This window comes from Bacillus rossius, chromosome 2 (assembly GCF_032445375.1).
Source record: "Bacillus rossius redtenbacheri isolate Brsri chromosome 2, Brsri_v3, whole genome shotgun sequence".
NCBI classification, from domain to species: domain Eukaryota; kingdom Metazoa; phylum Arthropoda; class Insecta; order Phasmatodea; family Bacillidae; genus Bacillus; species Bacillus rossius.
In genome coordinates, this window is record NC_086331.1 from 107643154 (window position 1) to 107655931 (window position 12778).

The following is a 12778-nucleotide window of genomic DNA, read 5'->3' on the forward strand; positions in this document are numbered from 1 at the left end:
GTTAGGAAGTGAGTCCACAAGGTTGCGCAGGTACGTACGTCACATCCAGGTTAAGCCACTCGCTGAGGATTGGATCACGCAATTCCACCAAATTGTGGGGATGCTGATGTTGGTGTTTTACCCGCTGTTCCAACATGTCCCACAGATTTTTAATGGGATTAGAGTCAGGTGATTTTGCAGACCAATCGAGATGTAATAGGGTGAGGGAGTCTTCATAAAACCAGTCACACATATGCATCCAGCCCGATGGACTTTGCTATCGTTATCTTGAAAAATTGGGGTATCAATAGTATACACATCATGCAAATGTTGACTGAAAGGCACCTGATCATCCAGAATGTTTAAATAAACATGCTGATCCATGTTAGTCGTCACCGCAGTGAGCAGACCCCATCCATGTATGAAAAACATCCCCAAAACATCACAGACCCACCTCTGGCTTGAACCTGACCTTGTACACATGAAGGATGAACTGTTTCATTTGGCCTTCGATACACTTGACGATATGTGTCATATAATGCTGATTATTGTCGCTGGCATGAATATAATATAAAATATGCACATTTTCAAGTTATTTTATAGCTTTTACTTACAATTTAAAAAAAGTTAGAGATAAATCTTAGTATTTCATTTCACATCAGCCTGACCTGACCTACTTGTTTCTGCAATACTCTGTCAATTTCATCAAATAATACTGAAATAACATGGGGATAATTAGCTATAGTGGGCACCATCATACCAACAAACAGTTCAGAATGTTTAATATAATAAAATAAATATTGATAAAACTGATTTTTGTTGGCAATTATATAATAATGTTGCTTTGGCTAGGCATCAAATTATAAGTAGAACACAAGTTATTTATCTACTAGACCACTCGGTGTAACTAGAATGCTTTTGGTTTTCTGTAAGCAGTAAATATTTTATTTTTGCCAAAAATCACATAACATTGCTTTCTCAGTAGTTTAATTATATTTTTTATAACTAAGATATGTAGCTGAATTACTGAGCTACTGTGATATTCAATAAATACAATTAAGTTAGCTTTGCTAAATATGTATGGTTGCACTCACCAAAGGACAACATGGCTAAACTTATTTTGCAAAGCCTATATTCAATACCTTCAGGTATCACCCGGTCTAACCTACACTATGATTCTTCCAGCAGGGTGTGAACTAAAAGAAACCAAGCTATGTCTTTAATAATTTTGGAAAAGAAAGCTGAAAACTCTGCCAAGCCAGAATCACATCAATCTCCTGCCAAGCCATAAAATAATCTCCTCTTTTCCAAAATTACGTAACATTTTCAATAACGTTAATTTAAATTCCACCAGTCTTAGACATAAACAGTGCTGGTAGCCAAGGCAAAAGGCCACATCAATGACAACTGCATTCCTTTCATATAAATGTATAACACTTCCATTAAAATTATAACAAGTGTTCAAAATCTAAAATCCCAAAACATGTAGGTACTAAGTGAAACTTGTACATAAATATATTCAGAAATATGTAGAATAAAGAACAACCAAAGTATTTATTTAAATTTTAAAATAAACACTAATATTGTTCCAAAATAATAGTCCAAAAAGAAAGTACGTTCCTAGAGATGCAAGTATATCTTGAACTACATGAAATAAACAGAACAAATATTAAAATATATAAAATGAAACTACAATATGACTTTTTTGTGCATGTATATATACAACAAAAAAAACTCATCATCAAAGGGATGTAACACCTAACCTACTAAGTCACAGTGCAGTAATTAACGAAGTTATAAAAAAGGTATAAAGTTGTAACAACTCAGATTACAGCCTTCCCCATGCAATCCAGTACTAATAATTTGTTATAAACTTTTTGTCATATTTCAGGTTAGATGTAAAAATTTTTCCTTTCAGAAGTTATTGTGAACGTAATTCACCGGGTTTATTGTTTTTATTTTTATAATTCATAAGTTTATTTTTCTAGTATTTTTTTTGCTGGCTTCTTTGTGTGAGAAGGCATGCTGACGTAATTCTCCTTCGTTATTTCCACAACCGAGGCTTTGTTTCACACGCTAGGCGTTTGAGTCACTGTCACGGGAGTGAGAGAGAAAGAGAGAGAAAATTGCTGCGTCGTGGGAACAGAAGTAAGAATTTCGTGGAAGTTTCTGTTGCCATGCGCCGTGATTGGCTGAAAATTACGTCAGCCAGCCCAGGACACTGCCCGCACAAAGCGAAGGAAGGCTGTAAAGTTAGTCATTGTTTGAGCACCGGGCCAAGCAGGCCGTGGTCGGGCGATGGATCCGTGTTTTTATCTTTTCTGGATGTACAGTTTAATTTTTGTTTTGTGTTCTGTTGTGCGGAATATATATTGTGATTTTTAAGTGAATAAAAAAAACAGGTAATACATCGAACATAGCGTATAAATTACTTAGTGACCTGCTACCAACCTGTATGTACACTCATCACCTAATTTTGAGCTAGCGAGAGGTGGTGAGTGGTAACAAAGTTAGTATTGTATTCATTTGTACAACTAACATTTCTACAGTATAGTGACACACCAATTATAACCAAATAATAAAAAAAAAATATTCCATACAATCTTCATTGACATATTCTGAGGACCAATCATTTCAACAAATATATATTTTCGTCATATTGTAATATCGTCAAGAATTTTCAAAATAGTTATGTTTTTCACAAATACAGAAGCCTACACACTGAAACAAAGACATTAAATGTGCCTTTTTTAAAACTATGTTATTCAAAGCTTGAGCTGTTTTTTTTTCTTTTTTAAATTATATTAGTGGAAAAAACTGGCAAAACTTGGAACTCTCATATTAACCTCATTTTTTCCTGAAAAAATTGAGTTTAAGTGCATGGAGGACCACAATATAGAAATAATTGTGCTGATTTGCCAACTTAATGAGACTAAATTGCTTAGACTTGGTTGGTGAAACTGGCCCTTAGTGATTTTGAATAATCGCGTTTGGAACTGAGCAATGACAGCAATGAAGAGTATGCTAATAGAAGTCTCATCTGACTGGCTTTGATTAGCAATTACTTGGAGAGGAAGTCAAACAAGCTTTATATTGGTTGAAATATCAGTTTCCATAATGTACGGCCAACACAACTTGTTGGCTGTAATAATCTTTTTTTATAGACCTGTCCAAATAAAAAATAGGATTTGTCAGTTTATATTACAAAAATCAATCCTCTCAATCAATTTCAACCAAATTGTACACATGTAATCTTCAAGATCATGACTGTACAAAAGACAGACCACTACTCCCACTCACTGCATTTCTAATTTTGAAATATGATTTGCATGGAAAGAAAAAAAAACTGTTAAAATATACACGGAAATAAATTTTTTTTTTTCACTATATGGGATGAGGTGATTCATTACATTAATTACTTCACACTCACATCACCTACATAATTATTAAAAAATATGGCCATATTCCATCACTCACATGAAGACTCAAACATGCAAACCCATTAAAATTGCTTCATTATTCCATTCATGTTTGCAAAAGTAACAGAATGGCTACAGTTCACTACTTTAGAAGGTGTTTTTTTTTTAAATTCAAATTCATGATAGACTCTTCACAATACATAGTTCACAAATATGTTGTATTTGAAATATTCATTCTACAATGCTCTTCTATTACGTTGAGAAGCACCTGAAAATTGACTTAGCTCTTCCGTATTATTTAGCTACACACAGGCTTACATAAATTCTAAATTTGACCATTTACTAACACACTAACTTAAAAATGACCTTTTATCTACTAAATGCTGCCACCTTACTATGTCAGCCCATGAATCACTTATGCTTTAGGAAATGTGCAGACGATACACAAAATTAGCCGAAAGTGGAATAACATAACACTAACACTCATGTGCTATGGAGCTCCCTCCTACCCCTATGCAATGTATGCATAAATACAGAAACAAAACTTTACCTTTAACCCTTGTAATAGTTTTGTATTACTGTACACAGCTGTGTTTTATATCTAGGATACTACATTTTGCACTGCATTTAAATGCACAAAATAGGATTGAGTACTGTGGAATTAAAAATTGTGGGAGTAAAATCTGACAATAGCAGATAAAAATTATAAAAAAAAAAATTGAAACTGAAAAAACAAACAAATTAAAGAAAAAAATTAAATCTCTGTTCATGACACCACAGGTACACACTAAAAGTTTTATAACTTAATAAAAAAATTAATAAACACAAACCTTTGATTGCAACACCATTCCTTCTGATAGTAGTAATGGCATAATCCAAATCTTCATTGCTTTCACTCCTTGCATCAGTCTGAACTTCTTCAAAGTCAACAGGTACACCTCCATATCTGTAAATCACATGAACATCTGAAAATTCAAACATTGCAAGAACACAGAATGTGCTACAACACACAATACTAAAAATGTAAGTCCAAATTCACAATTTGAAGAAAACATTTGAGCATACTTGGCTAATCAACATAGTACATAATGGTAACGAAGACACAAGGTCAAGGCATAGATTGTAGGAAACAATCTAAAGGGATTTACTGTAGTAAAATTCCTTGAAACCTCTCTACCACCAAGCCTTGACACTGGACACTGCCAGGTACTAGCACCTACTTTGAAAGCATACATAGCACTCCCTGCTGTCAGCATGTGGAACTTTCTGCTTCAGTTTATCTGCAAAACATTATTGTTATAGCCCAAAAGGCTTTCGACCTTTAGCCAGTCTTGAACAATCATACCCCTTCTACCAAGATTTGACTCCTTGGCAGCATTACCTGCCAGACTTCTTGAGTTTCAATTACTTAACACCTGGACACCACTAGAAACTGTTTTACATGGAAAGCCCGGACTTTGCCTATGTGTATGTGTATTTATAATCACAGTTGACAGTATGTGAACTACCAACATATATGTATATCGTCTGGAGGACCTGGGTTTGAATCCCGGTAGTCAACCTGATTTGGATTTTCCAATGTTTTAGAAAATTCCTCCAGGCTGGTGCTGGAATATATGGATAATGCAAAGAGTTGCAGAGTCCTTTCCCAACACCCCCAATATGAATTTATGTTCTCATTTCTAATGACCTCATCAGCAAGACTTGAAGATAAATAAACAAAATAAATAGTAGCCTAATATGATCAACTCCACTTAAAGGAATGTAATTTTCTACCAAAAATTCAGGGAAATCTGCCTCCACTTAATAAACTTAGTTTTCTTTTTGTGTGTTGCCAAATAAACTACTGTTTGTTTTCCCCCCATAGTTCTATCAGAAAGTATCATACACTCAACATTACTGTAATTATTTTTACCATACCTAAACCATTCTCTTCTGTCCAGTTAAGAAGGCCTAAAACTGTACAGATAACACTGACTTTAAACATGTGCACAATTTATACAAGGTATTAAAACATTAAAAATTAGTGTCATGTTCTAAGTTACACAACTAAAAAAAAGTCCAGGTTGATGAAAACATATATTTCCACAATTAAAAAAAGGTACAAATGTAATAAACAAACAGACCTATTAATGCTTAAATGTTTTAATCAAAATTATTTTGCTAAATCTACATCAAAAATAATGTACTTTCTCATCAATCCAAACAGGTTTCTTATAAATTCACAGTAGCTAACAAACCATCTGTTACAAGAAATTTTACATAGAATACAACACTGCATTTCAAAACAATAATGTGGTATAACTACAATGTACACCTGATTTTAAGTACTGTAAAAATAATGTTTATATAGGTAGTATTTCTTATTGTCAATGCTTACATTTAACTTAGAGACTGAGACAGTGCAACTTGCTAGTAAATCATAAAGGTGTAATGTAAAAATGTTGACCAAAGATAAAAATAGAATATTTGTACATTGCCTTAAAAAATGTGATACACATCCTTGCTGTAAAAATAACAGCAAAATTGTAAAATTTGGCTAATCTACATTAGCTACATGCACAGTGGACATGCAAGATTTTCTGACTTTGTGTACTTAGGCTTATTTCATGACTACTGTTTTTCAAATCTGTAAACATCCTGCACTAAACAGTAAATGTCTTACATATTCATTAAATTATTATTTCTATACCATAATTTTTAACTCACACCATGTTATACCCTAAATACATATCTTACACGTTCCTCTATTTTCACAACTTGTCTGTGCAGATACCCAGCCTACATCATGGTACATACCTGAAAATCTCTTTCACATGGCCCATCAGTTCTGGCCCAATTCCCGACCCAGGAAGCATTGTGACAGTATGACGACCTCCATAATGGGCTTTTGGTATTGGTGGCTGTAATAAAATGACATAAAATAATTAGGCTGAAGACTAACTGACTTTCATTAAAAAGACTTTGAATTAATGATCTTCTAAAGACCACAAAAATTTTCTCTTCGTCTTTTATTTACATGTTGATAAATCAAAAGACCGGCACGGAAGAAAACTTACGTTATCTGGTGGCGTGTTAAAAGCATAATATAAATTATTAACTTTTTGCTATTTCTGTGCTGCACATGTGATAAATATTATCAGTAACAGTTGAAGCCACCCAGTCAAACAGCAATTCAGCACTGTACACCAGTAATTTTAAACTGTGTGTGTTTAATTTGTAAATTTATAAATACTTCATGAGAGAATATCGTTTCTGACAGTTTTTCACGCTTCTGCTAATTTAACACCCAGCTTCAATTATGTCACATGTGGGCTAGTGCTATTAAAAGTTGAACTCTTCTCACTTTCCCGTTCAGTAACCAATCCATGTTTCAGGCTTGGCATGAGACACTTGTTGGTTTTATGAATGTGACTATAAAAGCTAAATTGCAATAATTTTCCAAACTGTAGAAACTGTGCAGCAAATAAGGCATTTTTCTTAGCACCATTAAAATTCCTATTTTTTAGTACTTTGTTCAGTATATAGAAGCTCATACTTAAATTTTTATAACCTCTGTATCCTAAGGGGACATTATAATTTAAACTTTAGCCTGTGGGTCTGACGCAGGTGCCTGCCGAGCTTTCTTCTTCCCAAGCTGTGTTAGCAGCGTGATTCCAGTTCCCCCCGTCTTCCTGCATGTCCTGGAGTGTAATTTCTCCTGTCCTAGCCACCAGCAGCACGCTCCTGCACTCGAGTGCCTGCAACCATCAGCGCACCCAGAGCACGGGCGTGGCTAAGGTATCGGCTAGGCTCTGCGTCTTTTGTCAGGCACGCGTATCTTCTGTTGGCCTGCCAGAGCACGTCAGGCATTGCATATCTGTCAGTGGCAGCATTTTCCCCACACCCCTTCACCATTTTGTTTTTCACTGTAATTCTTCCCCCTCCCATGGGGCTTCTACCTTTATCCACATTGGCCCCCCAGCGCAGCGCTATTTGCACTATCTCTCGGGCCCCTGCGGAACTTAAATTAAGCCCTTTAACTCCGTTTTGTCCCACAAGACAGCACCCTCCCCTAGACCCCCATCTTTCAGCGATAGGTTATACTGCGGCATCTCTGAACGCCACCTAGCAGTACTGTCACCAACTATGGTCGGTGCTACTAAGTTCAGTTCGACTTCTCTGCCACCGAACCCCACTGGATGGATGGTCCTCCTGTAACCCCCCCCCCCCCCCTCCTTCCCCAAAAAAGTCCTTCCCGCATGGAGGCACTCGGTGCCACGAATCCCCCCTCCTTTTCCTGGGGCCCCTCCCCTATAACTTTTCGCTACTCAACAGTCTCCTGGTTAGCACACTTTCATCTCTACATGGACTATATTCTATGTAACTTTGCCTCCCCCTCCCCCCCCCCCCCAACCATTATTAAGGCCAACGTACTGGCAATGCGTATACTGCCTGCCCGCCAGCACTACTTAGCCTCCAGGCGGAATGATACACAAGGCCCGATATTTCTCTCAGCCCTCGGCCAGATCTCAAGGAATTTTCCAAGCCTTCAACATATTCGGGTGTGACCACCGCTCTAGTCTGAGTCACTCTTCACATATTAGTACTCAGTGATAATTTTCGATACGGGATGTAGTCAGAAAACTACAGGATTGGCTCCCAAAATCTCCGTCTATTATAACTTGTAGTTGCCTTTTCTGGTCTTTGCTAACTTTTAGATATTTTACCGTGTGTCGTTCTACGCGGCAGAGCATGGAAGCTCTGGTCTTTCTTGATCATCTCATCATGTTTTTATCATTCGTTGACTACCCAAATAATTGGCAAGTGGAATATTTTTTATAACTCTGATGCCCCTTTAATTTTTGTAAAGTTACGACTTTGAGTCAAAGTTCTTTTGCCTTTTACTGTCACTAATCATGCTGCATTATTTGTGATGCAGTGGGTCCAAGCACCGCCCCCCAATTCAACTGTTTCTCCGGTATACGGGCTTTTGAGGGATTCCCTGACCGTCACATCCTGAGGATGTCTTCTCCCAGGAGGCTCCTGACAGCTGCTAACATCCGTGTTTAAGGGAAGCAACTACTTTCAGAATCTATTTTCACTTTACCTTTGAAGCACTGAAATTCCTAACCTATGGACACCGAAAAAAAATAAGCCTTATAATTTTTGTGTAATGTTGTAGTAAAAACATAATGTTAAAAAGCCCCCAACCCCCCCCCCCCCCTTTTTTTTTTGTGTTGTTAATGAATTTTCTGTTCTCGTAAAATATGAAAAAAGAAATTTCTCCTGACCACTAAAGCATAAAGTAACAAACCTAACTGTAGTTTCTTTTCTTTATTTTTAAATCCTCGTCTCAACCAAAGGCTCCGTCCCACTGAGTGTTAATAATGTTTAACAAATTAATTTTTTAATAATTGTCACGAATCTCTCAACATCTGAAACTCAGCATGTTTTCCAACATTCTATTTATAAATAAAATACAAATAATGACAGACGTGACAAAACACGGAAAATGAATCTTTAATAACCACAGTAATGCAACAAGTCAGAAAAAGTTTTTAGTAAATAATCCATGCCTAACAACAAATTGCAGATGATGTAATGAAACATGTCTTTGGAGAAAAAATTTACAAAAAACATATTATGTAATACTTACATAGAAAAAAAACATAATTGCCACATAGGGCCTACGTATAATGAAATGAAAATGCAATAAGCAAACATAGCGGGTGAGGTTGAGCCTCAAAGTCTCCTAATTTTCATTTTTCGGATAAGCACAACATAGGTACTTATGAAACCAGCTTCAAGGTACAAGCTTTGGCACTGGTACTGACAAATCACTACTCTCGTGCCTCTGCTCTAATCTACTGTTCGCCCATTTTTGCTCTATTGATCCAGCAGGTCTGATGTGCTTCCGCGTCACATGTTGATGTGCGTCGAGTTCAAGTAAAATTTAAGGTCATTTAAGGATCCTTACGCAATAAAAATTGAATTAGAGCCTTAAGAAATTAAGAGGCATACAAATACATAATTTAAATTACAATTTTTACACATGTTAAATATGCCCCTCTCTAGTTGCATAGTACATCTACAAATTAGTTTCAACTTGTTCCAATATTCAGTCTGAACGATGTTAAAACATTCACTTCTGTTGTGCTAGAGCAGTGTTGCAGTTCTAGAGTTGTTGAAAATGGAGATTGGAGGGTACATAAATGGTTTTTTTTTAGCATATAAATGGGGTTTTTCACAAAATCCTGAAAATAAAAAATCACTCTTGAGTCAGGTAACCTTGGTGGCCAGTGGAGCAATGCCATCCAAATATGTACACCCCTTATGGCCAATCCCATCATTGAAAAAGCTCATTGTTAACAAAAATTTTTGTGGTGGTGCTCCATCCTGTTAAAAAATTAATATTCCTGAAAAAATTAGTTCTGCGACATGATCAGATGTGAAATTCCTGCAACACTGTTTCCTGCAAAAAATGTTAGAACCATAGAACTGTTCTTGGGAAGAAGCACAAAATATATTCAATTTTGAGAGGCCCTTTCAAGCTAGACTAGGTTGCATTTCCACCAAGATGAAGGATGATCTCATCACTAAGCTTGAAAGAATGTGTCATATTGCATCCCCATTCCCAGAAAAAATTCATAAAACTCCACGCTTCATTGTTTAAATCTCCAAGAAGAGCTTGTACCTGTTGTGATATGTGATGTTGGCATCTATGAGAGTTGGTATCTATGAAAGGAAGTGGTAGAGCGGGCAGTGGATCGTGATGTAATGGTGGAGAGTGAATGTAACATAATGAGTAGAGCGATTTTGAATAAATATGTGATAGTCGTACAGTGTAATGAGTTGATGTCCATTTAAACAAGGTGAAAACACAACATGGCGCAGTCGGTAGTAAATCGCATAGTGTTCGCAACGTGACCTTAGTGGTGTTGTTTCGTTGTTGTGCCACGTGGAGATAGAGGTTATACAGGATTCGGCGCGATGGAATCGTTTAAGCCACCGCCGGCGCTGCTTCTAGATGGAAATCTGTGTGAACACTTTCGGCGGTTCAAACAGAGCTTTGATATTTTTATGCTAGCGACTGGATATGAGTCCAAACCATCGGCAGTCAAGGCGGCGATGTGGTTAAACCTCATAGGAGACGAGGCTGTTGAGTTGTTCAACACATTCGATCTTCCAGCGGAAGACCGTAGGGATTTTGAAAAGGTGTTGCGAGCATTTGAACATTATTGTAATCCTGTAAAAAATATCGTAGTTGAGCGGTACAAGTTTAATTGCCGATCTCAGGAAGAGGGAGAGCCGTTTGACTCGTTTGTGAGAGATTTAAAAAAGCTGGTTCAAAGTTGTGACTTCAAGGACCAGACAGACAGTGTTGTGCGGGACAGAATAGTTTTGGGCATTCGGGACAAAGGGCTGCAGGAACGTTTGTTGCGTGAACCGGATCTCAGCTTGTCACGGGCAATGGAACAGTGTAGGGTGGCTGAGCTAGGCAAGCAACGTGCCGACGCTATACAAACCAAAGCTGTCAATCCTGTTAATCGGCGTGAGGATTCGTCGGATGATGAAATTCACCCGAGAGGAGGCACAGTTGAAACTGTGTGGCGAAATAGAAGAAAGCAGAAATCAACTGAACAGCAGCAGGTACCATACAAAGGGGGGGCTGAACAGAAGCATGTGCAACAAGGAAGTCCTAAGTGCCGAAGGTGCGGGAGGGTACATAGGAAGAATGAGTGCCCTGCCTTTGGAAAAAAAATGTTACAAGTGCATGAAGTTCAATCATTTTGCAACCGTGTGCACCAACCAAGTTGAAGAGGTTAGGTTAACGGGAGGTGAGATGGAAGAGTTCTTTGTCAGCACATTAGAAGTGGCAGAAGCAACGACCGGGGTGGAGGATGCCAGGCCAGGCCGAAAGGAGTGGATCCAAGAAATGTGGGTTGAAGGTAAGACTGTATATTTCAAGCTTGATACGGGCTCAGAGGTAAATATCATATCACAGAGTATTGTGAAGCAGCTGGCTCGCCCAACCCAGTTGAAATGGTCACACATAACACTCGAAGGGTTCGGCGGCAAAAAAGTGAAACCAGTGGGTGTCATTAAGCTAATGTGTGGAGTAAATACAGCAGATGGTGCTCAGGAGTGCCTGGAGTTTGTTGTTGTTGAAGATGGTAGCTGCAGAATGCCCATTCTTGGACTGCCAGGATGCGTGTGTTTGAAGTTAGTTTCTCGCAGTTTTGTCCACACCTTACACAGTAGCGTTTTATCGGAAGATAAGTTCCTCTCAGAATTTGCAGATGTATTTCAGGGAGTCGGGTGTATTCCGAACAAGTGCACATTGGTAGTAGATAAATCTGTTCAGCCAGTTGCTAAACCATCTCGAAGAGTGCCCTTTGCCTTAAGAGATAGATTAAAAATCAAGTTGGACGAGCTTGTTAAGCTAGGAATTATTGCCAAGGTTGATCAGCCAACTGGATGGGTTAGCAACCTAACTGTTGTTGAAAAGGGCGACAAAAGTCTCAGACTCTGTCTAGATCCAGTAGACCTGAATAAGGCAATTTGCAGGGAGTATCACATGATACCAACATTAGAGGAGTTGAGCTGCCAGCTGAACAATAAGTCCATTTTCACAGTGTTGGACCTGAAAGATGGGTTTTACCAGGTGGAACTAGATGAGGAATCAAGTATGTACTGCACTTTCAGCACACCATTTGGCTGTTATAAATTTCTCAGGCTCCCATTTGGGTTATCGAGTGCACCTGAAATTTTTCAACGAATAAACATGCAAAACTTTGGTGATATTCCAGGGGTACTAGTATACTTTGATGACCTCTTGATTGCTGCTGCAAATGAAGTTGAGCACGATCAAATATTGTTACAGGTAGCACAGAGAGCGAGAGCGCTAAATGTGAAGTTCAATGTACGCAAGATTCAGTTCAAAAAGAAGGAGGCAAGGTATTTTGGGCATGTGTTCTCCTCAAATGGTATGCAGCCAGATCCCGACCAGGTGCGAGCTATTCTAGCACTACAAACACCCACCAACAAAGTTGAGCTGCAAAGAGTGTTGGGTTTCATCAGCTACTTAAGGAAGTTTTTACCTAACTTAGCTAGCATCATAGCTCCACTGAGGGAACTCCTGAAGAACGATACTGAGTGGCAGTGGTTACCAGTGCACACTGATGTGTTGCAGCAAGTCAAGGAGTTGGTCAGCAAGGCACCAGTACTCGGCTTGTATGACCCCAACAAAAAACTGTCCATTCAGTGTGATGCCTCAAAAGATGGACTGGGATGTTGTTTAATGTGTGATGATCAGCCAATCAGCTATGCTTCCCGAAGTTTGTCCTCAGCAGAAAAGAATTATGCACAAGTCGAGAAGGAAATGCTCAGTATTGTGT

The 12778-nt window shown here is 38.0% G+C and overlaps 1 protein-coding gene across 1 annotated transcript in view; it reads right to left on the reverse strand.

The window, feature by feature from the left end:
* The window catches only part of LOC134529586 (isocitrate dehydrogenase [NAD] subunit gamma, mitochondrial-like), a 68628-nt gene that overhangs the window by 22401 nt on the left and 33449 nt on the right, over positions 1-12778 (reverse strand). The window contains exons 3-4 of the mRNA XM_063363835.1: positions 6198-6301; positions 4229-4344 (exon numbers count right to left, since the gene is read on the reverse strand). Of these exons, the coding sequence (XP_063219905.1) occupies positions 4229-4344; positions 6198-6301 (220 nt within the window). The remainder of the gene's footprint in view (positions 1-4228; positions 4345-6197; positions 6302-12778) is intronic.